A 27,545-nucleotide genomic window follows, 5' to 3' on the forward strand; every position below is an offset into this window, starting at 1 on the left:
GCGTTGCAGAGATCAATCTTTGAGTAGGTTATAGTAGCTGCTTTGGTTTCTTTTTCAATATTTATGGCTTAAATTTTCATAATTTATTGATTTGTGTTTTTACAGCACAAGTGGGTGGAAATGTATTATTGAAATATTTGAACCTGACAGTATCATATCATTCCGAAACCTTTCAACTCCTCTTCAAAATTTTAAAAATTAAATCCTGCGATATTTCCAGACAAACGAAATTTATGACTTTCACGTGCACTCGTATCTGTAATGCTTTTATATTTAGCATATCTGTCTTACAAAAGAATCGATACGTCCTGCATGTTAAAATAAAACATACTGAAGAAATTAGCTTACTTTTCTTTTCCGCGTTCAAGTCTCTTCAGGGTACCGCAGTTACTCACTCGACTCATAAACATGAACAACTTGGCCCAACTTTACTGATTTGCAGTTATATCTCTACGCATGAATTTTCAAAGCCTGAAAAAGTATTCAACAGTAAATTGCAAAGAAACAGAAAATATCTTTAGTTCATTATGATCATAATTCACAATACGATTCGTTGGTGCATACTCGTGAGATTTGAGATTCATCCTACGAACTGTCTAAAAAGTCTTTTTGATAAATAAGACACGAGCAATCCGAACAAAATACTATAAATGTATGAATAGCTTACTGCAACTTTGAGAAATAAGTCAACCTACTCCTTATTTGGATTGATTTCTAAAAGAATAAAATAATAAACTTCGATCAGGAATATAATGCTCCTGGCCAGGGTTCACGATGCATTATAACAACAATATCGTAAAAATCGACCTTTGTAAATATATCAATTTTCATCATTTACAAAAGCAGACAATTCATCTTTTAATGAGGATTAAGAATTTTATTTTTGTAGATAAATGTAATGTTTTATTCAGTTCTTGGAATAAAGTAAAAAGTAAACCTAAATACCGAGAAAGAAAACCCGGCCATGAAAAGAAGCAAAAAGGAAGAAGGAGTGAAAAGGTTCGCAAAACGAACTGAAATGCCGCGAATTGCAGCGACTCTTGGTGCATAGAAGATGCACCCCCACCATGACCGCCGTATAAAACTCAAAGAACAAGGTCATAGGCTTCCAATAGCTTCCTCACGTTCACGATTATGGCAACTTTTGAGCGCGCCGCTAGAACAGAACTTGCTTCACTGTTCAGATAGCTCGATTCGCAGTTTCGGATTCTTCCGCCTAGACCAGTGCATCTGTTTCCGCCGGAAACAACGTTTCGCCCCGGTCGATCGGATTTCGGTGTGATGTTTCGGACTCTCGGTGTTCAGTGCTAATTCTTTTCGACTCACCCCTAAGAAAACCTCGTGAAAATGCTGTGCCTGTGTGTCAGATATACGGTATAGTTACTTTCCAAGTTCATTTCACTTTTCCCCAACACTTTTTTTCAAATGGATGTCTACTGATATTGAACTTGGTTTACTCGTTAAAGTGTGTTGTTTGCCGTCTAAATGTGGATTTTTACCCGTGAAATTTACTGGAATATTCAAGCTGGATATAATGCGATTGGATTTATTTCATCGTTGCGGAATGACTTCAGGAAAAAAGGATTCAAGTCGTCGCCATCATTTGAATAACATAAGTGCAATTTATTTAATACGCCTAGCCATTTCAAATTAATTTTTTTTAAAAAAAAAAACAAAAAACAAGAAAAACCTTTTTTAGACTTTTGGGAAGTAAATGTTTTACATCTATCAAGCGAATATACACTGGAAAGAAGTGAAAAAAAAAAATGTATTCGATCCTATCCCCTTCAAAAAATTTTAATTAATGCTTCGTTATAATTTGCTGAGTAAAGTGGGTCTGTAGGAGCAGGTTTTTTTAGAATTCAATACGTAAAAATTAAATATATAAATTACGCCAATTTTCAAGTTTTAACAATAAATTCATCAAATTAAATTTCACGATTAAAAAATGTATTTTTGTGATTTACTGCGTACTTACCCAAAATTCAATGCAAGTTTTCTGTAAAACGCAATGTTACAGTTATACGCAGTTTGAAAAGGGTAAGAGACGTCTCCTGCAAGCAGATGTAAAAGTCGACTTCTTTAAATACTTGCTAGTTCGAATTATAAGAAGGGTATAGGGTATTTTTTTTGAGAATTCCATAAGTTAAAGGAAAAATCGCGTGGCGTGGGCGGTCATTTCATTTTAACCTCGGTCGATTGCACCCTCATCTCGGGGGAGTAAGAAAAGCGTGAGTATCGGAAAATCATATTTTGTCCGAATATGATGTCATAGATTATCTGAGGTCGTGCTTCATGTCACCTGTTCCTCGAATATTTGAATAATGAATATCAATAGGTGTTCCGCTTGGACCAGCGGGCTATTATGCAAACAAGCGGTTGACACTGTCGGGGATCAATAGATTGTGACATCAATCGAACCGATTATGGATTTGACGCGCGTCTATATAATAAAATAGTTGATTGTTATATCAAGGATAACTTCACGATGTCTGTTGAGTCCGATTTGAATCGAGTTTTTTTTTGGAAAGTAATCTTTAAGAGGGATTCATTTTTCTTGAAATTTGTTCAAGTTTCATTTCATATTTTTTAAATTTTATCGCCAATTTCTTGATACTCGTAAAAATATTGGTTCGACATGAGGATATAAATTCAACAAATTTACGGAATTACTTCTCTTTCCTCTATTTTCTCGTCTTCTACTTTGACTTTCGGGAGTAAAAGTCATTAAAAGTTCATTAATTTAATTTAATTTTCTTCTTAACATACGTTATCCTTGCATATTAAGTATCCATATCATATTTGATGCATAGTAAAAAAGTTAGTCTCTTCATTTGCGGAAAGCAATGATGTGAATGATTAAGGAAAATTGGCAATGTTACAGTTATTTTTCAAGTTAAAAAGAAAGTGGTACTCAGAAATAAACAGACAACATTACTTAAACTGATCAGCCTAACAAACTATTACCCAGGTGAGAGAACTATCAGAGCTAATTGATTGCGGAGCTAAGAATTCATTCAGCTTGGACTCCACCGTTAAAAACTTTTTTCCGCGTTTTTTTTCTAATGCACGAACACCAGTTAGTTTGAAATCGTAAACATATTAATACAATCCCGTTCACATTCTGATAAGAAATAACAAAAAACTCTCACTTAAAATTTCCCTTTCGTGCAAAGGTGCGCAGAATTTAAAAGACATTGCAGTGAAGACGCTAGATTTATTTGACGTTAAATAATTATGCTTTGATAGGTCAATTCACTCAAAATATTGATGGTTACATCAAAAAATGTATGGAAACATTCATGAGGATAAAATAACTTGACGTATTCATTTGTGGCCAGGAAGGGTTTCCGAACTTCGATTTTGTTTTGTTTCATTATAAGTTCCAAATTTATTTAAAAGAGAGTCAAAGAGTGCTAAGGTCACATCTTCAATTGAGCATCGCGTCACGTTTCTATAAGGTTCTAAACGAAAAGTCCGAGGTCGCAAATTCTCAAAAGTATAAAACGTTTTAATTCATGTAGCGGAAAGTTCTTTGTCTGAGCGTGGTTTTTCGGCGACACCGTGATGGAGAATCGTACACTTACCTTTTCGGCGTGATTATTTTTTTTTTAATTTAGATAGTTTCGCTTTTTACTCCAACACTCTCTTTGCGGGAGAAAAAATCTTCTTCGCAAGCTTTTAGGAAAAATAACTAAAATATGTGCTCATCTCGCTGAGATTTATGTTCCAGGTGTCAAACGTTCCTTCAGAAAGACAGTTCTGATGATATTTTTTGTTAGATCCGCAATAAAATTGGAGTGTTCAATTTATCGTCTTTTCAATTTTGAGAATTAATACTTGACTGAAGCTCCGGTTAGTGTGTCTTTTTCGGGTGCCATATTAAAAAAATAGTTATGACAAGGATTTTTTTAAATAGAGGGATGAAAATGAACACATGAGGTAAAAAGTCGTAGAGTGTAACATTATTGTCGGAGAGGTTATGAACAAAGGTAAAGAAAATGAAAATCTCAAGGTAAAAAGTTTGTCAAAATGTGATCCGATTTAACAAGTATTAAGTACAGTTGATTAATTTGGAGGTTGCCGGCGTTTTTTTTTAAAAAAAGGAAGAAACAAAGCAAGTCTAGTAATGTTTGTTAATTCAGTAAGTTGTGTAGAGAGGAAATTCAATTTACCCTAATGTAAATTTCGTTCAACATTTTAGGAATTTTATGTAGACTCGCAACAGTTTGAAGAACATGATATATTCTGTGGAGGTGAATAGAAGCGATCAAATTTTACAGTTTTCTATCAAAATATCACACAATTTTATAATCTTGTCAAGCACGTTATAACGGTAGTACTTGTACGTTTGGTAAAAAACGCGAAAACTAGGTAACCAATTAATTCAGAATTGCGAAATTTTAAAAAGGCTGATTTTTAACAAATTTTGATGAACATTCGTTTAGGCTTGCTCACTTATTTACCTTATAATTGGAGGAATCCTTGACAAAATAGAGACTATAAGTTACAAACATTTGATCTTTTGTGCAAGCCTTGATGAAGTTGATTAGTAACATGGACAAGGTCTGACTAGAATACGCAAAATGACAAAAATTTTGGAAAGTTAATTAATATGAAGATTTCAGCTTGACCCCTCGCCGAAGAACCAACGTTTTCAATTTTGAGAAGACCTCATCAAATTGGACAAAAATTAATCAAATTGAGCAAAAGTTCACATAAACTTAAGAAAACTTAGTACAAATAGATTTGCAAAGTCAAATACACCAAAAAGCAGTTGCATTGCTAAATTTGGATAATTTTCTAAAATTCTTTCATCAGATTAGGCAAAATCTAAGGATAAAAGAGATTGCCGGCTGATAGAGATAAAATCATTTCACCACATGACCCCAAGAGAAAATGAGAAAGTAAAGGAAAGAAGTAAAGAAGGAGGAGAAAAAATAGAGTAAAATGTGAATCGAAGGGGTTGATATCTAGTCACACCAACATCCGGAGTTTCGGAAAAGAATCTACATGCAGTGATGTAAGACTGGTTTGAATACAGTGCAGCAATACGGCTACATTTGCAAAAATAAGGAAATAAAAACGTTCTATCTGCGCAAGGCCAGCCAAGAAGCTGTTTCAGTTTCATTCTTCGATTTTGCAAGGCTTCTCGTACACGCAGAATTATAACCAAAATCAAGTCTCCTTAAACTAAATTCAATTGAAATTTTTTCGCCAAACAGAAATTCTCTTTTTCGAAAAGGCCTTGTGTGTGCGTGCATATGATCGGTTTTTTAAACGCTATCCAGTTGCGAACGATGGTATAGGGAGAAATACGGAAGAGAAAGAATTAAGTGTCGGGATGAGATGCAGGAAGACAGGCGGCGGGCATAATCTGCGAAGATCTAAATCTTGGGAACTTTCAACAATCAAAGATGGATAACAGCCAATTACTTGAGAAGCAGTAATCCGCAGATCAAATTGCAATCACGGTGAATCATTCAAATTTTCTTTCACTCTCTGACATTTATGCACTCTCCGACCTATCCCTCTAAGACCTATCCCATTTCACTTTCTGCACTCTTATGCTTGCAGAAAGGATGGGAATGAATAGGTATTGACAAAAATGTCAGCCTATTTTTCAAAGGCCTTACATTTTTCCATTGTGTGTTAATAAATATATATGTAAGACAGTTAGTTATGAATCTGATATCAAAATTTTGAGGATGCATGATAGATGTTGGAAAAAGAGAAAGTAAAATTTTTTCTCCACTTCAGCAGCTTTTTAAGCAATGAAGATGCACTTAAAACGACCTTAGCTACTGCAACTTAATTACGCTTAGGTCGCATGCACAATGCAGCACTAAATACAGAGGGACCTTAAAATATTTTGCTCGCCGAATAAAGGTACATAGAAATCTGATATTACAATAACATCACTTCCGCATATAGAGTGACATTCGCTGACATTAGCCCTTCATTCTTATTCTGATGAAACGTTCCGCTCAACCAATTATTTTATGAAGTATGCTCGCTCTTCTTCCCATTGTCTAGTTACACGTGGAAGGTTGATCATTGTTTAGACCTTTTCTTTCGTGCTCCGAAACTATTAGCATGCTATCACGCTGATAGGTAAAAGCCGTCAGCATCATCTCAAGTGCCAAATTCCTCCCAAAGATATCTTGAATTTTTGCAAAATCCTCTCTATTCTAATAAAATCATTTTTTAGACGCTCGATGGACGGGGTGAAGAAGGGGATTCAGACGGTCGATGGGCTGGAGTCAGAAAGGGGAATTCAAAGTCCGTTTTTGATTTGCTGTAGTTGTTGATGAGGCATCTTTTTTTTTTATTCTTAATTTACTTTAGGCAATTTCAATTTCTTTCATCTGGGCTATTGCGACGATTTTTGCCCGCCCGCGAGCCTTTGAGGGCGCGCAGCGCTCCGGGGGCTGGGCCGCGTAGCGATCGGAGAGCGGAGCCACCTAGTAAATACCTAAAAATAGCTGTCCTCGAAAATATCCTACTTTTACCGGTTACGATCTTAATTAATCTCAATTTCATGTCAACTTAAAAACTTTACCATCTTATAAAAATGCGGAACTCAAATGTCGATGTCCTTCAGGTATCAAAATCACCAGATTTTAATAATAAATCCATGCGCACAGTCCACATATCTTAAAAAAGTACGTCTCAAAGATGTAGGAGCTAAAGAAAAGTCCACCCACTACACGTTTTCATGTCTGCATGGGAACAAGAGTAAACTTTTTACCTTAAACACCTGTCTCAGTTTCCAAGACTGAAAAAAAGTAATGATTAGCTTACTAGATGACCTTTACGTGCAAATAGAAAACACCAGTAGTTGAGAGAGCAAACGGCCAATAAACTTCGCCTCTAACTTACCGTGCACTCACCGAGAAAACTATTCCTCAAACCAACAGAAACATTAATCAAGACACTAGTGGTTAGAACCAATTTGCTGGAGGTGTGCACGTCATTATCCTCATCATTTATCACTTTTCGCGAGAACAAAACAAAGCTTACTTTCGTTGAGGATCAAGTGCGGTAGCTCGGAGATCTTCAGCTTGCTCGGCAGTTTTGTCTTTGAACCGATTACAGCATCTTTGTGTCAGACTTTATGGAAATTCCTTCATTACGACGTAATGGGCCGGCTTCAACCAACAGGGGAAAACGTCATATCAACGCTTAGATAATGAAAACTTTCTTTTCATTAAAGGACTCCTGCTCTGGAAAACCTTTTTCATTGAATTTGTCACAGAATTTTGTTCGTAATATAATCTAATGTGTTTCAAAATTTAAAGAAACAATTTTTTTCTTCCAAAATAATATTTTATCCAAGAAAATTTGACAACATCCGATTGATATCTTTTGATAACACATTCATTCATTTCGTTTGCAAAGGTACAACCTAGTACTAAGTTGTTAATTTTTATGCGTTTTATCCAACTAAAGAAGGCCGTGGTGTTTCCAGCCGAAACGTCTCGGTGCATGTGTTCGGTGCTCTGTGTGCATGTGTCTAGGTATACCCGCGGTGCCGCGGTTGTATTTTTTAAAAATGTATGTCTTGTCACGGGCTGCTTAGTTTTCAACAACTCTCACATCCAAATGACTTTATTCATGAGTTAAAATTTGACGTACCGTAAGCTCGCAACTTAAGATTAAAAATTCTAAAACTAAATCTCTAAAACAATTTAAATGCTCCGTTTTAAGTAAAAAAGTAAGGAAGGGGATTTGGACAAGAAAGAGAAAGAAAAAGCTTTTACTTCCTTCGCAAAATCCGAATCCGCAGTCAAAACATATCATAAAAAGTTGAAAGTCTCGAGATAGGTGGTTGTGGGGGGGGGGGGGGGGGGTGGCGGTACGTATAGCTGGAAATATTTGTATCCAATTCGTTGGAGTCAAAATAGCTTATGAAAGTAACAGTTTCAAAGCTTCATCTAACTTAGCCGTTACTGACGAGGAGATGGTAACAGTTGATTTGAACCACGATGTACACACTGGGAACGGTACTTGCACAGCCTGATGCTGATCGTGTATTTCATTTATGTGCCAATATAAGTTGTGTGTTAAGTTTTGCACTATTTGTATAATTTGGCTATTTAGCTTTATGTGGATATGGCAGGTTAGAATTTTAAATGGCTCTTTCTCCGAGCCAGTTTTTTTTTATTTCAGACATAAAACGTTACAAAAGTATAGTTAAAAAATGTTCAGCATTTTTTGTCCGTAGAGCAAAGTTACAGAAATGCATAAACAATTTTTCTTCTATACGTTATACTATCAACCACTCAGTTGTGAGTTTTACTCGATTAAGTTTCCTTTTTCGGTGAATGGTCAGAAATTAAGGGTAGAATTTCAAAACCTGGTGAACGCCATAAGGTGTTGCTAGGATTAAACACTCGTTAGAAAATTCAGTAGCTTGAGAATATTGATTATTTTCCGGAAAAAAGACCGACATTGGGGATAATTTCGTAATGAAAGAACCGCGAATCAAAGATATTTTGTCATTCAGGCCTTGAGGCACAATCTTGGCAACACCTAATTGCGTTTACTAAAGCGTTTACATTACCTACTACTCTTCAAATGTGACGCGGCGACGAAAAATTTAACTAAAGGTAAAAACTCAAATTGTTCGGTGCAGCGGAAAAAGCCCCGTTGGGTTCAAATACACCTATCGATCTCTATTTTCGACAATGTACACTTTTTCATTCCCTTAAAAACAGGGTCCTAGTTTTAGGTCATAAATTGCATTATTCGTTGTCCTTCTGACATAGAAACGTAAATACATTTCACGATGAACCCTGTCGTCTATGTCACTCAATACTTTCCAAGGCTCATCTCTAAGTGTAGTTACGCACTGTTGTCAGCCAAGCGACGCATTCATGATACGAATAATAAGCGTTTGAAAGGAATCGTTACAAAGACTGGCAACAATGTCAACAATCTTCAACGACAATTTTCTCCGATTTTCCATTTTTCGTCACTGAACTTTGAATTTCTCCAAAGGGATCAATATTTTGAAAATTTGGGTCTTCCATGAGCCGAATGATGCAGGACCAACCCCTCTAAGCCATGTTTTAGTTATCTCCAGTAGCGTAGACAAGGGGAAGGGCAGGGGGTTCGGACCCCTCCCCCTTAGCCTCGTTGATTGTACCTTTTTTTTTACTTTTGGAGAGCTTACATAAAATATTATCAGGGACGTACACAAAATAATGTAAATTCACCGTCGCATTTTTGAATAATGCAGGGTTGAGTTGTTGCTTCTGTCACAATTTTTACCTTTTCGAGGAATCCCCCAGACTCCCCGGTGAATGCCCCCCCCCCTTAAAGAATTCCTAGTCACCCCACTGGTTATCTCCTCCCGTCTCCCTCCCGCTTTCTCCCCTTCCCATTCCCCCCCCCCCCCCCCACCTTACGACACATTTCTTTCTTCCGAGTTACAATATGAGTTGTTGTTTCTGTCACAATTTTTACCTTTTCGAAGCAGAATCCCCCAGACCCTCCGGTGAATGCCCCCCTTAAAGAATCCCTAGTTACCCCACTGGTTATCTCCTCCTGTCCCCCTCCCACCCCCCCACCTTACGACACATTTCTCCCTTCTGAGTCACAGTATAAGCCGATAAAATATTCAGGTACTTTTCGCTGGCAATTTCGCATAATTCCAAACTAGATCGCCCATTCCAGGAGGCGAGAGGGGCGCATTGACGGCGAATCGTTATCGCCGGTAATCCGCGGAGCCCACTTCCCGTTTATCGAAAGTTGTTTCCAACCTCTTTTCTTTTCGTAGCAGGATCCAGGGTCCTCCCGCGATTGTATCCATGCCAATGCCTCCATTACACTGGTGCTCCGGGTCGAATCCTTCCCCATCTTGACATCTTTATGTCCTCCGCTCTCTCCACCGCGCAAATACGGTAACGCGCTGCAGATCCCTCTCAGTTTCGCGACCCGAACGAAGCTCGGCTTTTCCATTTTGCTCGTTAGTCCTTGTTTGTTTCTACGTTTCAATTTATAGGCTGTAGTACGCCATGAAAGTGACCAACGCGCGGTTTTACGGTCAATGGAATGTTGGACAACGCTAGAATTCCAGGATTACATCGCGTGGTCCCCATTAAAATTTCACGCTTACATGGTACTTACACTCGACACATCGAACATGTATGAAACTAGCTCGTTAGGGAGGAGTTCATCGTTTCATGCCCCTTAATGACTGTGTTAACATAAGGGATATAAATAAATAATTAGACACAATAGCGTTAGAATTGCGCAGGGATCACGGTGAGTGCATCACATTGGAGAAGTCCGAAATTCGCTTCAAAACACAGAATTTGCTTTACTCGATTCAAATTTTTTTCTCTGTTATTGGCAATTGGGTGTGTCAAGAATAAAACGTAAGAGGGCATAACTTGAATGCAAGTAATCTCGCTGACTGCGATCAATCTTTGTCTTGTGCAATTTTTGTCTTTTGAAAGAATTTTTTTTCCTGGTGCAGAAGAGAGGGCGAAATGAAACATTCTAAAATGACGTAAGTCAGGCGTGAGAAAAATTGATGACAGTTTATGAAATCGTTCATAAAATTAGGCTAGGCCTCCTCTAAACTCCCTTTGTGTAAACGTGGTTCACGATAAGACAACGAAGTAGAAAGTGGCAAGGGATCCGAGAAGTTTGGAATTGCGCGATTCAGACTGCATAAATTGTGCTTAAAGGAGTGGATTTGACACTTTTATGACGTGTCTATCGTAATTTTTTGGCGGTCTTACTTGCGAAAGTCTATTCATTAATCTAATCCTTATGGAGGCAACACACCCATTAAAACATGACGCCGTCAAAATCTGAGGCTATACCACTTTATTAAAACAATAATTAATTTGGGCATATACTCTTTACTTCATGTTTTGCTGTTAATCTGGTGGTTTTAGAGCAAAATGAATATGAGCCTGATTAAATGCCATGAAAATTAATGAAATGATGATGTAGACTTGAATTAGACTTCAGTGTCTCAGAGACTGAGACATGAGTTATTGGAGGTGCTCAGCGTGTAGAGTTAGGTGGTAACCGGAATCAAAGAGCATGTAGAGTATTAGTACCTAGGATTTTGACTTGGCTGAGATGAAAAGTTTGATCGGGTCATCGACGATTGCATTTTGCAAGAAGGCAAAACAAACGAAATGTAAACGGTGTTATCTAGGATCAATTTTTTTTTGGGGGGGGGGGGGAGGAAAAGCGCCACCGTGAGGCTGCTGGGATTTCGCGGATACAGCGTTATCGGAATGAATAAGAGCGTGAAAGAATAGGGGTTGAGAATGATATGTATAATGCACTATATCAGAAACAACTTCCCTAACCTCCTCCAAATCCAAGCTCTTCGTCATGAATGAAATGTGCGGACAGCATTGTAAGTGAGATTCATTTTCCAACGTGAGTTCAACGTGAGTTTCATTTTCCACGGTGTAATTTACTTTCCGCGCCCATCATTATTTTCTACTCCTGTAATCATATTTAACTTCTAGATTTAGGTAGTTTTGAGTTGATGAGTAAGTTTCGTTTTCAGGAGGACCACCTGCTTCGCCTGCTCAATTTAATTTGCACAACCCCGTCTTCAATCCATCATCCGCTGTAGCGTACTTAGTTCTCATTCTCAGTGAAAGAACATAATTTTTCTGAGTCACGTTATTTACCTACTACTCCATGATATACCTACCGATGATAAGACCATTATATTATACATTCACACATACGTTCTTTGACTCCCCGAATTTTCACTATTTGTCCTAATACATGTTATGGAGTTCTAATATCTGCCAAATTCCATAATTGTTCTAAAATTCTTCAGGTAATAACTCCGAGATGAGTGCGTTCTCTTTCTATTTTTGAAAGGAGCCCGCGTTTTTCTAACTTTGCGTGATACACCAAATCGAGAATTTCCCCATTTTCTTGTGTCATAATTCATTCTGGAGTTCCACTAGTTTGAATTTTATGATTTTCGGGGATATCGTGTGGTGGATTTAAAGTCTCCATAAGCCTGCTCTTTTTTAAGTTTTTAAATATGAACCGGGTAAGAGATCTCTCACGATCTCTTTGTGAATAATCGATATCAACTCCCGACTGCAATTATACATGCTCCACGGTTGCCTGTATTGCATATGAGAACAGATGAAGGCGTTTTAGTTCTCCTTGCTTTCACGCGAGTCAATCGCGGGAAATAATGATGAAACTAATAAACTGCATTTCACGACGTGCAACTTGGTGGAAGAGTCATTTGGTTTTGATAAAAGAACATTACCTTTACCTACTAAGATGTGCGCATTTAGAAGATACAAAATCGGTCCTTTCAAATAGGAAATAACTAGGGGCTCTGGAGATATACCTATCTCATCCATAAAATGACTGCGGTCCTTGTCATTTTTGACCATTGAAAGTGACAAGTATACTTTTTAAGAAAGCGTTAAGGATTTTTGTTTCTACAATTATCAGTATGATCGGGTGATAGATTATGTATTACATCGTAGCGACAAGTCGCCAATTCTTGGAGTAGAATGAATGGGTTTATTATGTTGAAATGGGCATAGTTATTTGTGCCTTGTCTTCATATTGTAAAATGTATTGTTACCAGTAATCATAGTTTTGACACGGAACCCATCAGATTCATTTTCACTCCATCACTAATTGATAGCAGTAACTTTTGATCATAGATGATGGGTTCAATTTATTCATAAAATGTACACAGTTCTAGATAGTTGCCGTCTACTGGTGAATGTGATATTGTTATAGTAATTTGTGTCCAGTATTTAAGCGTATCTTTATGAAAACGAGAAGAGGTGAAGCACTGTATATTTAGACCCCCGTAAACGTCCCTTTTCAAACTTTAAAGAAACTAATTTACAGAATTTCATTTATTGATCGAGGGTCACTTCCGCCCTTCAAACCCGGGGTTGGTTTCGTCCTTAAATTCGCACTCGTGGGGTTGGGAACAAAATCAACTCCAGATTTGAAGGCCGGAAATGAACCTCTATCCCTGGAGTGAAGTTCATTAGATTTTAAAATGGGAAATTTTAGGGGATCTGTACATACTGTATTTTTTAAATGGTCTCCAAAGCGCCGGGTTTTTGTTACGTTCAAGATTTCATACCTAACTAAGCACGATTTTTGGTCATCTTTTTATCTTTGAATCAATCTGAATTCCCGGAGCTACAGCTTAGGGTAAATCTCGACAGAACTCGTAAAATTTCATTATTCAAAAGCTCTATATCGTTTGTGAAACTCTTCAAAATTCCTTGTTCATGAGTTACTTTTTTACTTTTTGATATACCGTGCTCTGCAATTCACGAATTCAACATTAAAACCTCATTTGAGCGCGGCTCATATCAACTTTTGATGCCCGGGCCAGATTTTTAATACAGCAGACATCGGTCAAATTCGATGAAAGTTAATGGATGCTCTTGTAGATGGATAGGAGGTCCTCTTTATTTTAGTGAATGAGTGGCTTTAGCTCGTCCTTGCCACTGTAATTAGCTGAAGTAGAGGAGGGGCTGGCAGCATTCTGAAGTCTTCAAAAATCAAACATCTGACAGTTGATATATTTTGTTGCGACCACTAGTGATAAGATTTCTTCTTTTCTGTCTTCTTCTGTCTTAATCATAAACTCGCACCAATGCAATCGGTCGCATTAAGTATGTAAGATGAAAATGGCACGAAGTCGTTTTCAATCAACTTTCAGAGAACTGCCAAAGAGTTCCTGCTTTTGTCATGATAAAATTTTTTGAGCTAAGGTTTGACAATTAAACCTGACAGTTTCAAACGTCAAAATCGAAATCACTACGTAGATTTGCTAAAAGAAAAATTAATCCATGTCATCTGAATCTTAAGTCATTTCACCATTATAAATCCTGCGTAGATTTTCAGTTACACATACTTAAAAGAGACATTGAGTCCTAATTTTTTTTTACATATTCGAAAAATTAAATTTGTATCCCCTTTTGTGTTTCAGGCAACGGCAGCACTATGGTTTATGATAATCGTGATTGGTATAAAGAGCAGCGAGGCTAAATTAAAGTAAGTACTTCTATTCAAAATTTACAATCCATTTCCCCCGAATTAACAAATTTGCACTTTCAGGAAAACATAGGCTAGTGAGATAGTTTTCTCTTTTTCCTTTTTAAGTAAGTTACATCAGACTAAAGATTTAGAAGGTTGAATTTTTCGAAAAATCGAGAATTTTTAAAAAAAAACTACCTAGAAAGAATGAACCAACAACATTGTCTGAAATTTGTACAGAAAATTCTGCTCTTAGAGAAGAAAAACCAGGGATATTTTCAAGAAATGAGGTTGAACACTTTTTCCTAAAGAAGAGGGAAAAATTACTAATTATGAAATTAGAAATGTAACGTTGTTCTCGGGTGTTCATTTGCTTTTTAAATCCCAGGTTAAGGTATTGTAAGCATTTAAAGTGTCAGTGGCGTGGTGTGCTTTGCGATATATCGATTGATCTGTCATTTAAATCTATGGAAATGGATCGATTATCAAGGTGTTCGCAGCGAACACCTTGATAATCGATTCTTTACTACAGTTTAAAATGGAGAAATATCGATAATCGATCATTCACGCCACGCCACTGCTGTATGATATCAGTTTTTAAATTTTGAAAGCAGAATAGACAAGTTTTACATGATAGTTTAATTCCAAAAATGCGTATCTCCAATTGCAACGCTGCAAATCTCCATGAAGGTTATATTTTTTAAAAAGAAAACTGAAAAACAGTTTTTCTTGAGAATGCACGTGCATTTTTCTCTCTCTTTCAATAATATTTTTTGAAAATTTAGGTGGGTTTCTTTTTTAATAAATATAGGTTAATTAGAGATTACAAATGATCCAGTCGGGTTACGCTTTTTTGTAATCGAGCCATCGATTTTAATCAAAATCGTGATTTATTTTTTTGTTTTCAAAGTAAGTAAATAAAAAAAAGAGGAGCAAAAACAAACTCGAACAATATCGAACGAAATAACGAACAATAGCTCGATCGATAAAGATAAAAACATGGTATATTCACCCTACTTTACTTGCCTATTTGTCATGTGCCCTCATTTGAAAAATTAATAAATGCGTAAGAATTGCGCTGAGATTTCCAAGTATTAAATTTGGAGCAGAAGCAATTTTATGCTTCGATGCAAGTGATGTGTAGTATTATGGGAATTGGAAGAAACGGAAATTATAAAGAAATGAAGATCTTACAAATATTTCGGCTGGAACCTAGAAAGAGTAAGCTCAGCTGTCAAATAACTGTGCACTAGGCGCAGGTGAAATGTAGATTCCCTGGATTCATCTTTGAAAGCATGCAGTCGATGTGTGATAAAGACGGTTTTGGATCTGTCGGGCGAGTCAAAGAAGGGCATGTCTTGCCTTTTGTCTAATCCTTGTTGTCAAATCTGGTTTTTCATAAGTTTTGAGAGAAAAAGAGTTTCTCCGATGTACATGCATCTAAGAGCTTGAAAAATAATTTAAACAATTCAAAATTATCTGGGATTACATTTTAAAATTCAGTATATGTTTTATAGATACTATGCAGCGTGCTCCTTATAGAAGAAAATATGAGGGAGAGAAAAATAAATATTAATTTTCGATCATACTTATTGACTGCAATTCCTTGTAGAATGGAATTTACTTTTTTGGCGCTTACTTTTTTTACCACGCGTTTAAGTCTCCAAACCTATTGCTCTCACCACTCAGTGCAGATGTTCAATGGATCACTAGACAAGGTGCGAATTTAAATCATAGCGTATATTTTTGCCCAACAAAATTTCACGTCCAATACGATTTGTAGAACGAAAATCACCGCAAGTCACTTCTAACAAAGATTAACAAAGTTTTTCCGTACATAAATTTAAAGTTCTTGAAAAGGCTTCGCAGAACCCTGAAATTTTCACAAGTTCCATAATAAGTATTTCTTGAACCGGTATAAAAAATTCTTATGTATCTGTTCCAGGACCACGGAAGAGTTACCAAAGCCATTGAAAGTCGTCACGAACCTGCAGAAAGCTCTCTACGCCCAAGATTTCGGTTACTCAGTCATCCCAATCCCGAACAAAATCCTAAACCAAGTCAAGCCCGCCGTCACAACACCAAAATCAGACAATGCCCGCGTCGGACGCGGAATGGGTCGAGGGTTCATGGGCCGCCGGCCAGGCCGGAGCCGAAGGAAGCGACCCTACAGGCCCCGCTCCAACTTCGGGCTCCAGGGCTACGCGTCCGCCTACAAACAGTGGATGCCCGTCCCCATGCGCAGACCCATGGGCATGATGGGCCGCCGCCCGATGCGCTTCAAGAACCCCAAAATCCGCATGCCGTACTACCACATGAACCTGGTGGAGCCGCTAGAAGACTACATGGAACCGGAGGTCATGCCCGAGTACGAAGACGAGTACGAAGTCATGATGCACGAACCGGAGGCAGTCTACGACCCTGAAGAGATGTACGACGACATGCCTCGGTCTCCGAGCCGGAATGTGTACAGTTACCAGAGGGACGAGGACTTCATGCACAAGCATGCGGACCTCTACGCGAACGGATTCAACCCTGGGCACAAGAGTAGAAGTACTCGCTACAGGACGCCGTTGAGCGTCATGTACAGCTCGAAGTACCGCTCTACGGCTCAAAGGGACAGGGAGGAGGAGGAACCACCAAGGAGGGATCCCGACATCGAGGCCACCAATTTCGAGTCTGACGCCCCTTTGACGCCCATGGCCCTGAGAGGCTCTCCCGATCTTTACAAGCGCTCCAAGAAAGAAGACCCCGAGCACAGATACCTCCAAGACGATTACAGGACCTACAAGGACGTCCTGAGTGACGAACCTAGTCTTCGGATGAACGACGCGGAGGTTATAATGGGCCGCTCGAAACACGAGGTGCCCAGCTGGACGGGGAGTGTCAAGTTCGTGCCACGGCCCTTCGCGGCCGCCATCGGGGCGCCCTCGAGGACGGTCGTGCCAAGGGAGAAACACAGCCGGTTCACGGAGAGTCATGAGGAGAAAGGCCGTGAACTCCACGACAAGGATTACCTCTACGACATCCGGACCGATGACTCACCGTTGAGTCATCGACTGCTCGGTAGAGAGCGTGAGCGAGACCGCGAGAGGGTGAGGGTGTACCGGTCCAGCCCCGATCGCTTGGCCTACCGTAAGCCGACGGAAGACGCGAGGTCCGAGTTGAGGTCCTCGAACATGGAGGATGCGAGGGTGCAGGAGATACAGGGTAGGAGGTACAGGGATCCGGAGTATAAGAAGTACGTAGATGCTATTTATACTCGGGAGCTTCAGGAGTTGTACTCGCGGGGACACAAAGGGCGCGAGTATGAAAGTGAGGAGAGGAAGACGGAGAGTGATAGCCAGACGTACTTGGCGAATCATAAAAAATCTGACCAAGCGACGGCAGCGCAGGGTATGGAAATAGTCATCGATGATGGCGTCGCCGGGTGGAAGGTGGGAGGTCGGTGAGACGTGATCAAAATTTTGTAATTTATAATTTTTTTAAAAGAAAAATGTCTCCAAATTTTTTTAAAGAGAACCCGTTATGATTTTCCGCTGACAAATGTTATGGGATTTGACTGAATTTTTAAACAAAATTATTTATTTTTATATAGCTGAGTTGACCATGCACAAAACTTCTTCAAAGATGCCAATTCAGCGGAAGTGGACAGACTTACGTTCAGCCGACTACATTTCACGTCGTCTAATTCCCTCTTTTGTTTTATTTCTTTAACAGGAAACTGAGCAATATATTGCCTTGAATTTTATCCTGAATTTATTTTAGATCATACTGATCTTTTTCACGTTTCAAGTCAGAATTTTTTATAGTCTTTTGATGGAAAAAATTGAAGCATGAGGAAACAGCACGTAATATTTGATGTAATTAAGCTGTTCTTGTTAAATTCGTCCAATTTACTCTTCGCTCAAACGCATAATTGGACGCATTTATCCAGAATGAGCCTAAGTGCCTTTCCTGTTGCGTAATTTTCTCTCCTAGTCTATTTTCTCACACAAATATTTTACAGCGTAACATTACCGAGAAATTACTCGTGGATTTACCCATTCGTGTTAAAAATACACCAACAATATGTCAAGACATAGTGTTGATTGATTTTAAAAACTGAGACATGAGAGGGAATTAGGTTATGGACGTTCCATATAGTTACACTGATTTCGAATACCGTCCAATTGAGTTCTTAGATGATGAGTGTAATATTCGGATTGTGACGTGCTTTATGGTGTTAAAGTGTTTTCTCCATAGCTCTGCTTTCTAGACAAAAAAAAATTGGAACGTTCACAGCTAGATAGGTCGGTTATATTGTCGGGAGAAAATAAAATCCTAAAGTAAGCTCAAATTGTTTTAAGTTTCCTCGCTGTAGCTTTAAGTAGACTTATTTTATGTGTATGTATTTAAATACAAAACACTGAGGAAATATTTATGCGGAGCGAATAAAATGTGTGCTGTAGCTTTTGTTGGTTACGCTGATTCAATCCGAGTGCTCTTTATCCGTGCACAGTTAATACGCAACAATTCGCGTGTTGACACCAAACGTTATTGATATTTTATTCGTTGTGCAAAAAATTTTTCCTTGGTGGAGAGCATGAATGTACAAATTTTATTTTAAGGTGAAAAACCATCGACGAAAATTAAGTTAAACTCAGCTATTTCCACACAAACTTAATATATTATTGAACCCGAGATTACTTTTTTTATCTTTTTTTCACTTACTTACGTAGATCATAAGCTGAAACACTCCTTTTTCAATGAAATTGTTTAAACAAATTCTGCACTGATAATTTTTAACACTTGTATCGAAATTTTTGAGGAATCAGAACCTCGAGATAACTTCAGCTCATCATATTCTAAAAAAAACTTTTGTCATTGAAACAAAGTAAAAAAGTACGCCAAGAACACACTAACATATCTTTTAGGTAATGAGAATTATAGAATGTATTCCTTGTAAATTATTGCCATCTGGTTACGCATTTAGGTATAAAATTTTAGTCATAATTTATGATTTATAAACGTAAAAAATAAGTAGTTGTTGGTGCTTGATCGTTATGGAAATCGGTTTTAGTTATTAGCTGTAAAAACCGCTTTCTACGTAGAACATTTTTCTGTAGCTATGTTCCACTTACTTACCTGTATAGAAAAACTATCATGGGGAGATTTATAATCATTGGGTGTGCCAGAATGGTAAACAGGCAAAATGTGGTATCTAAAAACTATAGTTCTAAAAAGATATTCTTTTAAATCATCATCGATGCGTTAAGGGTTTTATAAAGTTTACTATTGAAGTAGTATTCATCAAATCATCCCCAATAAGACGGAAATATATGTAAGCCTTGTTTTCAGAGCTACTCTTAATTCTGACTTTAAAATGGATGCATGTTTCCAAGTAATTAAAAAAACGAAACAAAAATATATAAAATTTATTCCAGATGTATTTGTATGTTTGAGTGAGTGCGAAAATGAAAATATGGAACATTTCTTGCAAGTTAATGTTCTCGAGAAGTTCAGCCCGCAATTTTACATCCTATTGTCTGAAACTCGTTTGTGAGTGGCAAATTTAAGAAAAAAATCTTTCGCCGAAAACAGATAAGCTATTGCGGTTATATTTGATTTTGTTGGTCCAATCCGTCGTAATTTGATGAAAATGACAACAACATGGTACATCATAATGAACTTTTGCCAATTTTATCGAATTTCGGCCAGCAGGATTAAGATTCTAAGTTTCTCTGTTTAGTGAAGTCCTCTGGGATTATTGACAATGGCCAGTGACAATGCATCACACTCAATAACTTTTTAAAATTTAATACATTTTTAAAGAAGAGATTACATTCACATGCATCCATTAAAAGGTCTATTCTTAACCAAAGATATTTACATGTGCTTCACTTGCTTTCATTAGCATTTTTGTCTTATCCATACTAAATATGAAGGAATTAGAGTTTTTAGATTCGTCTTCGTAGATTAAGTAAAATTAGAGTAGTTTTCCATGAAATGGATTTACCAGCATCTATTAAGTTAATTTTTCCAACAATTTTGTAAAAAGTATCTGTTAGCAAAGGTCGTGTTTGAAAAGAGCTTCCTGCATGAAGATACTTTAACACTACCTATACCAGACGAATACTGTAATATCAAAGTAGTAAAGTTATAAAACACAAATGCTTTTAAAAAAGAGAATTTTCAAAAAAATCAAATGTTATTTTGCTCTCTCATCTTTTCAGGTGATTGATTTCATTTTTGATAAACCTAAAATAATTTTTACAAGAGAAGCGTAGCAATATCTTGCCGTAAGCAAGTTCAACTAACGCTGCCGCGCCGCGTTGAGGAGATGATACCACCCGCATTGCACAGTTTAGCAGTCGTAAGACGATTTGGACGTAAAACGCGAGAAACACGATGATGTCACTGGTTTTCTCTGAAGCGACTTTCCAAGCTCAATATCAAGATCTTGTCGCGGGAGTAAATAAATGCTGATGTCCGGAATTGCGGCTTTTTTGGGACTTGTATACTGGAATAGTCTACTGGACCTTTCTAATGTATTTGCTCCCTGTCTGTCCATGGATTGTTTGACTGATCGTAGGGGTTGTCCTCCACTGTGGCCTCTTATTAAGAGCTTTTTTGAGTGGTCTCTGAAAAAATCGGTATCACTATCGTATTTCTTCCGAAATTTTACGTATGATTATGTACTTAAATTGCAAATCTCTAACGCATGGAAGAGCTCCATTCCACAACCAGGCTATGTTTATAGTGCCGTGTTTATTACACAGTAGTGGCTCTGGCTTAAGTTACATCATGCATAGTACGTGGAGGAACGTATGTTCGTTTAATTTACATTTAAAAGTCACGCATCTTGTCTGCGACACTTTCACGTCTTCACCTACCGCGCCGCGCATGTGAGTGACACTTGATTTTCATGGGAAAATCGTTTCGATTTGAATTCAATTGTCTCCGCACTAGACGCTCAGCGCAGGCGTCTCACGGATAGTATCCTCCGGTTATGCAACTTGCAATTAATTTTATACATTCACTCTAAGCGGGCTTAGTTTCAGAGCAAGCCCTCGTACAAAATGGCGCGTTGATGAAGTTTTAAAGCATTTAATCGAGGGGCGCGTGGATTGAAAATCAGAATTGCTACGTGTTGCTAGGCCATTGTTGCAGAACATTGTGTGGAATTTCACCACTTGTTGCACCGAACCTCACTTTAATAACGAGCGAGTTGGAGCATAAATTAATTTCGACGTGAGTCAGTAAAGAGAAATCAAAATTATGCCTGTAAGTCTCAAATTGATAAACGAAGTTCCTTAGCTAGTGCGGGAGTTATTAGATGAAAAAGTGGTGATTTCTGAAATGTCTACATTTCATAATCAAATACGGTAAAATAATCAAAGATTTTACAGTATTCACATTTGATTTTTTGGGGGTACATTGCTGTAATAATTTTTTGGCTGATTTGATTCAATCAAACAGCACATCGTCATCATTCATACAGTGGGTAACTACAGACGCATACGTACGAAGGAAGTCAATGTACATCAGGAATTTCTAACAGTTTTTAACTTTTGGAATAATAAGTCGTACTTCATAGCTAGGAAGTTTATCCCCTTTTGGTAAACACGAGTAAAAACGGAGTAATTTACGATCCAGCTTAATCAACCAAGGAGCTTAAAATCTCCAAGTAAAAATTCCTCGTTTTCAAATAGATGTTAAACATCATTGAAGGACGAACATCTATAGCACTATAGCGTCATAGGTAAAGAGTATACGTCATATTTTTTAATTTTATTTAAATTATGTTTTGTTGAATAAGAGCTTGACTGTTATGCTATGTGAAAACTTATTATTGTTGTTTTGTTACTTTTTCCTGAGGTAATTTTAATATTTATTCAAAACATTTCTGTTATATTTGTAATCATTAATTAGAAACAAACACAAAAAGAAAACCATACATTTTCCAAAATTTTTGGATTTTTTTATTACCTTGACTCCTCTTAAATGAAAAATATGTGTAGCCTCGATACCATACATACGAGTCGCTGTTATAGCGCTCTTTGGCGCTTTGCGACACCTAATCGCCACAAAGCTCGGTCTTCCCACAGGTTATCAGGGAGTTGACACTCCCTCATCTCCGTGGCTCAGGGCTCTGAGCTGAAGTGAAAGCAACCTGTCTAGGAGAGGCAACTCCAAAATCAAACCCTGGTCCTCCAGGTTGGGGGTTGAGTCATCGGGCTGACTCCCCGGTACTTGTAAAAGGTTTCACTGTCAAAAGACCTAACGTAACAAGCCTCGATACCATTAATTTTATTAACTCCATCTGTTCTAGCTTGCAACCCAATATTAAACGAAATCAATTTGGTGGCATAAAAGATTCTTTTTGAAAAACAACTGAATATGGGAAAAAAACTTGTTCACAAAGTAGGTGAACAAAAGTTTTTTGAAAAAAAATCATTGAAAGTATTGAAATACTTTTATTCACTTCTGAATGTCATGATTAAGAGGGCTGCGAAACGGCTTACAAAAGAAATGGTACCATGTTGATTCCTGATTTGATTAAATTCTATCTATTTCACTTTAGAGGACATAAAGATAAAAAATGAATTACAAATTGGCTCTAATTGTTGATTTTTTGAGGAGAGCCATAGGAGATACCTTTGAAGTATGTATTTTTAAAGAAAATTTATGAAAATAGCAAATGGTGCATGGCGACGGTGAAATATTTGCTGCCTATTTCTGGGACGACATTATTTAAACTAAATGAGGGGCTTGGAGGACAAGGCGCATAAGTGCAGTTTTTGAAAAAATTGAGATATTAATGATTTCACATAAAACCAGTCTTCATGCATATTCAGCGAAAAATTTGCTGACAAATTCTAATTTTTAAGCATCAAAAAGTCAGTTTGAACTTTTTTTCCTCCATTAGGATCCATGCAATTTCGAAACTTCAAATACGTATTTCTCGAAATAGCAAAAACTGCACTTATGCGCCATGTTCTCCAAGCCCCTCAAATGGTCTCTTGACACTGTTCCATCAACGAAAAATCCGGGCGGGGTTAAGTAACCCGTTTTAGAGACAACCCAAGTATACACGAGGACCAAGATATTGGATTATGACGAAATAATCTCGCTCCATTGACAACTCAATCACACGGTATCGAGATCCAGGAGTCGATCGCAGCGCGATCTGTTCCACGATGTCTTAGCGTGGAGCAATTAATCTCCTGTTCTTATTCCTCATTTCCATCGTCGCTTTTCAATGCATGCTCCATGCGTTCAAGTGTGCCCCCTGTGGCCACTCGCTCGTCAGATTACACACTGCGGTCAACCGTAAAAATCCAGGAAGTGACAGGGTCTCGAGTTTGTGTCCAATACCGTATCGTGCCACTGGCACAATGTGAAAGTGGTCATTCATCTTTAGACCACACTACACGCAACCTCTTTACCAAGGAAGTCTGCAAATGTCTCATCATATTTAAGGGGCTTGGAAGACAAGGCGCAAAAGTGCACTTTTCGAAAAAATTGAGATATCAATGATTTCAAGCTAAAAATAGTCTGAATACATATTCTGTGAAATTCTAATTCTAAATATAATTCTCAAATTCTAATCTTTAAGCATCAAAAAGTCAGTTTGAACAATTCTTTCCGCCATGAGGATCCATGTACTTTTGACAACTACGTACACTTATTTCTCGAAATAGCAAAAATTGCACTTATGCGCCTTGTCCTCCAAGCCCCTCATTTAAAGGACGTTTTTGAACTTGCTGCAATGCAGTACGCTCTCAACTTATTTTTAGCTACTCTGATGCACCAAAACAAACGTCAAACTAAACTGCGACAGTGAGGCAATGCAATATTAAACATCTCTATTTAAGACTATCGATACGTAAATCAAGAGAAGATAATTAGTTGGATTTTATGTGGCACGTTTTAAATGACAATAATCCATTCAGTGTGTGCAAAAACTCCACCTTAGTAACATGTTCTTTTTATTTTTTACTTTATGCCCTGTGATGGGGCTTTGGCTTTCGTGCATCGGTGCAAACAACCAAGCGAGATGAGAACTGTTCAACTCCGCCAGTTTGAATCATAGTGCCAAACACACAGCGGTCGTCGTTAAGCGCATATTGGCGCCTACAAGGCAGTGGGAATACTTCACGCATTGCGCCAAACACAACACGGTCGGCTCGGTCGATGTTGGATGCATAGTAGCGCCTACAAGACCGTGTGAATACTTCACGCATTGCGCCAAACACACTACACAGTACGGTAAGCTCGGTCGGCTTGTAACGCATATTAGCGCCTACAAGCCTGTAGGAATACTTCAAGCATTGCGTCAAAATACAATTCAATGATGATAAAAATGATACGCATATCGATGGCTAACGAACAATACCGCCTATTTTCAAATGAACGATTTTGCAGAACGAAGAGCAAACTTTGCCATTTTTGTAATTTTAAAATTGCAATTTTTTCATACATTACAGCGTCATTGAAGCAATTGGAATAAAACTAAAGTCATCAGCTTGTGTATTTTATGCTGTAGAATGCGGCAAAGTCGGTAGCTAATTTTTGCCAAAATCGTCAGATTGGCGATATTGTTAGTTAGCCATTAATATTAGCACCTACATGACTGTATGCGTACCTCACGGATTGCACCTACACCAAGGTGTGCGCTTTATCGTTGAATATTTGTGATTTATCGGTGTTAGACCTATCACCCGCGGTGTGCGCAATTTCTGACCAGTGTACGTCGCTTGTAACAAACATCAGTGTACACACAAATAAAATAAAATAAAGTTGAAAAAAAAAAAAAAAAAAAAAAAAAAAAAAAAAATGAAAATAGAATGTTAGAAATAGTCGTGTTTCTTCTGCAAATAAGGAAACCTCGTCTTCATACCCTGGCGCCAGCACAGCATTACTCTTTGCTATTCAATCTGAGGTGAGTGCGTGAAAATTTAACTATCTGTTATAACAACTATCGGCTATAACGACCGAAAAAGGCCGGTCCCTTCAAGGTCGCCATATTCGATTTCCTCTGTACTCAGAAAGAGCCTCATATTGACGAAAAAAATCAATTAGGATTTTCTGCACTATCCGATTCCGACGAAATAACTGTTTTCATAGTTTTGACGTAAAGGAGTGACCATAGGGGACCATGAAATTCGGAATCCTTGGAGTCAATTCCCTATTTGTCCTCTCCAGTCATGGATTTTGTCCGACCTAAGATAACCGAGAAAAAGGCCTGCAATCTGCTTGTTGAAACTTCAACTAGCTTTGTTGGCAAGGCAAGACAAGACAAAGCCCTATTTGCGCTGTGTAATATATCGATTTTCGATTCTTGTCGTGCCGACATAAATTTCAACAATCAGGCTGCTGGCACGGTAGGTTTTGCCACCCTGTTTATTTTATAGACGCAAGCATCATCAGTGGTTTGAGAACGTGATTGCAAGGCACGGATGGAATACATAAAAGTAGGGCTAATCCCTTAAACTGGGCGAGATTTGTGTGGTTGGATAAGAATAATTTGGGTATCATTATCTTGGATTGGCTTGATTTTGCCTAAACTGTGAGTGCAATCGATTTTGGGCACTTGATGTCGTCGTCTCTCTGACGTAAGGGCGTATCTCAATTTCCTTATGAACTCTGTTTTACATATAAAGCCATGATTTCGGGGGCCCATGCGTAAATCGAGATAAGTCCTTACGCCAGAGGGGCAACGATGTGTGGGCACTAACCGTGAACATCTGTCGTTACGTTCGCATCTCGTGAAAAAAGTAATTCTCACTCTTGTTTTCTTTTCTTACACAGCAGCGATTTGTCACGATTGGCTCAGCATTCCTCAATTTTGTGGAAGAAATTGGGTCATTTTTTATTCTGCTTACTCATTCATCATCATCATTCATTGCCACTCCTGAGTATGTTAATGTGGATTAAAAAAAGAAACAATGGAGAAAAAAGGCATAATGGATCCAATTGATTCCGGAGCTCTGACCAAAACTAACATGCAACGGACTACTGTATTGTGCTGGTTACACGCTCAAATTTGACTGGTGTGCACCGTCTACCATCAAATTTCTGCGGCCTGCAAAAATTTGATGGTAGATGATGGAGCTGTGGGGCTCATCCTTCATCTGATTTCCATACAACCGTGCTTATTCCATGCTTATTTCAATCAACACACACTGTTTTAATTAATTTTACTTATCAATCTAGATAGCTCTTGACCGCCATCTTGGTCATAATTTTGATCGGAATTTGACGGAAATTCCGAGGATATCTTACGGGCAACCGAAATGGACTTTTGGCGAAGGTCTGCAGGGATCTCGCGGAGAGAGCGCGTTCGTAATGACCGAGTGCGTGAAATAATGGGAGTTGAGGAAGATATTGTGCACGATATCAAAACCAGGCAGCTGGTTTGGTATGGACATGTGCGGAGAATGGCAGATAGTAGGTTGCCCAGAAAGGTATTTGATTGGGTTCCTCCCGGAAGAAGGCGGCGTGGACGTCCAGTAAAAGGTTGGCGAGAGGGAGTGGAGGGGGAGATCAGACGGTGTAATCTGCCCGATGATTTGTGGGAGGATCGATTGCGATGGCGATTTGGAGTCGCAGAGCGCTCTAGTGCGCTGAGGTAGCAGCTTGGTATGTATGTATTTGACGGAAATTTGAGCGTGTAACCAGGCCATATTGGGAAGATTGAGGTTATTCTTAACACCTTATCACTTTAACACCTCGACACCTCGATCACCTTTCGGTAGTTTTGTCCCTTGAAACATTCGCTGGAACTTTGACATGAATATTAATAAGGAGTAAGATAATGAGCTGCACTCTCGAAGTGGTTACCAGTGGTTACGTGAAAACGGCTGGGGTCAGGCTGTGACTCAATTTTTTATTGATTTTTTTGTGTTTTTTGCAGCGGAGAATGAGCTGGTAACATGCAGCTAGAAACGTCCTGCCTTTTAGTGTTTTTATTGTTTTAGTCTTGTTTACCCATGTTTTAATTCCCTCCTTTCTTATCGTTAAGTATACTGTAAGAACTACAGAACTTAATAATTCGCTCATTGTAAATTACGACTTGGAACATCTGTGTTAATATCGTAAATCGAACTTTTGCCAGAAAAACTTCTCAACACAGCACGACAAACTGCCCCAATTAAAATGTCGAGCGATGAAATCAAAATATAATTCAAATGAGGTAATTGCCATAGAACTTATGCAAGAGCTGGTCCACGAAATACTCAGATGCTTAACGGAAAAAGGAAGATGGGCCGGCAGTCGCGGAGGAACGAAGGAAATGAAAAAAGAGCGAGAAAGAACTCCGCGAAAACTGTCCATCTCTGTCTCCCCTTCGGGACTCCTCAGTCTGTAGGATTCACGTCGCGGGAAAGAAGAAAAGGAGGAAGAAGAAAGAAACTCCAAAACTCATTACTGTCGCCGTTGACTAAACATCAAATCCGAGTCATGCCATCGGATCGATCTCAGAGGGGGCGATGTTTGCCCAAATGAGACAATCAGAGAGAGAGAGAAAGAGT

The 27,545-nt window shown here is 38.3% G+C and overlaps 1 protein-coding gene across 1 annotated transcript; it reads left to right on the forward strand.

The window, feature by feature from the left end:
• Nucleotides 1-814: 814 nt before the first annotated feature.
• LOC109037525 (uncharacterized) lies at nt 815-21,979 on the forward strand. The gene is made up of 3 exons (XM_019052246.2): nt 815-1,374; nt 13,982-14,046; nt 15,974-21,979. The coding sequence occupies exons 1-3, from the start codon at nt 1,348-1,350 to the stop codon at nt 17,478-17,480; spliced, it is 1,599 nt and encodes a 532-aa protein (XP_018907791.2). The 5' UTR covers nt 815-1,347; the 3' UTR covers nt 17,481-21,979.
• Nucleotides 21,980-27,545: the final 5,566 nt, after the last annotated feature.

This window comes from Bemisia tabaci, chromosome 5, assembly GCF_918797505.1.
Source record: "Bemisia tabaci chromosome 5, PGI_BMITA_v3".
Classification (NCBI taxonomy): domain Eukaryota; kingdom Metazoa; phylum Arthropoda; class Insecta; order Hemiptera; family Aleyrodidae; genus Bemisia; species Bemisia tabaci.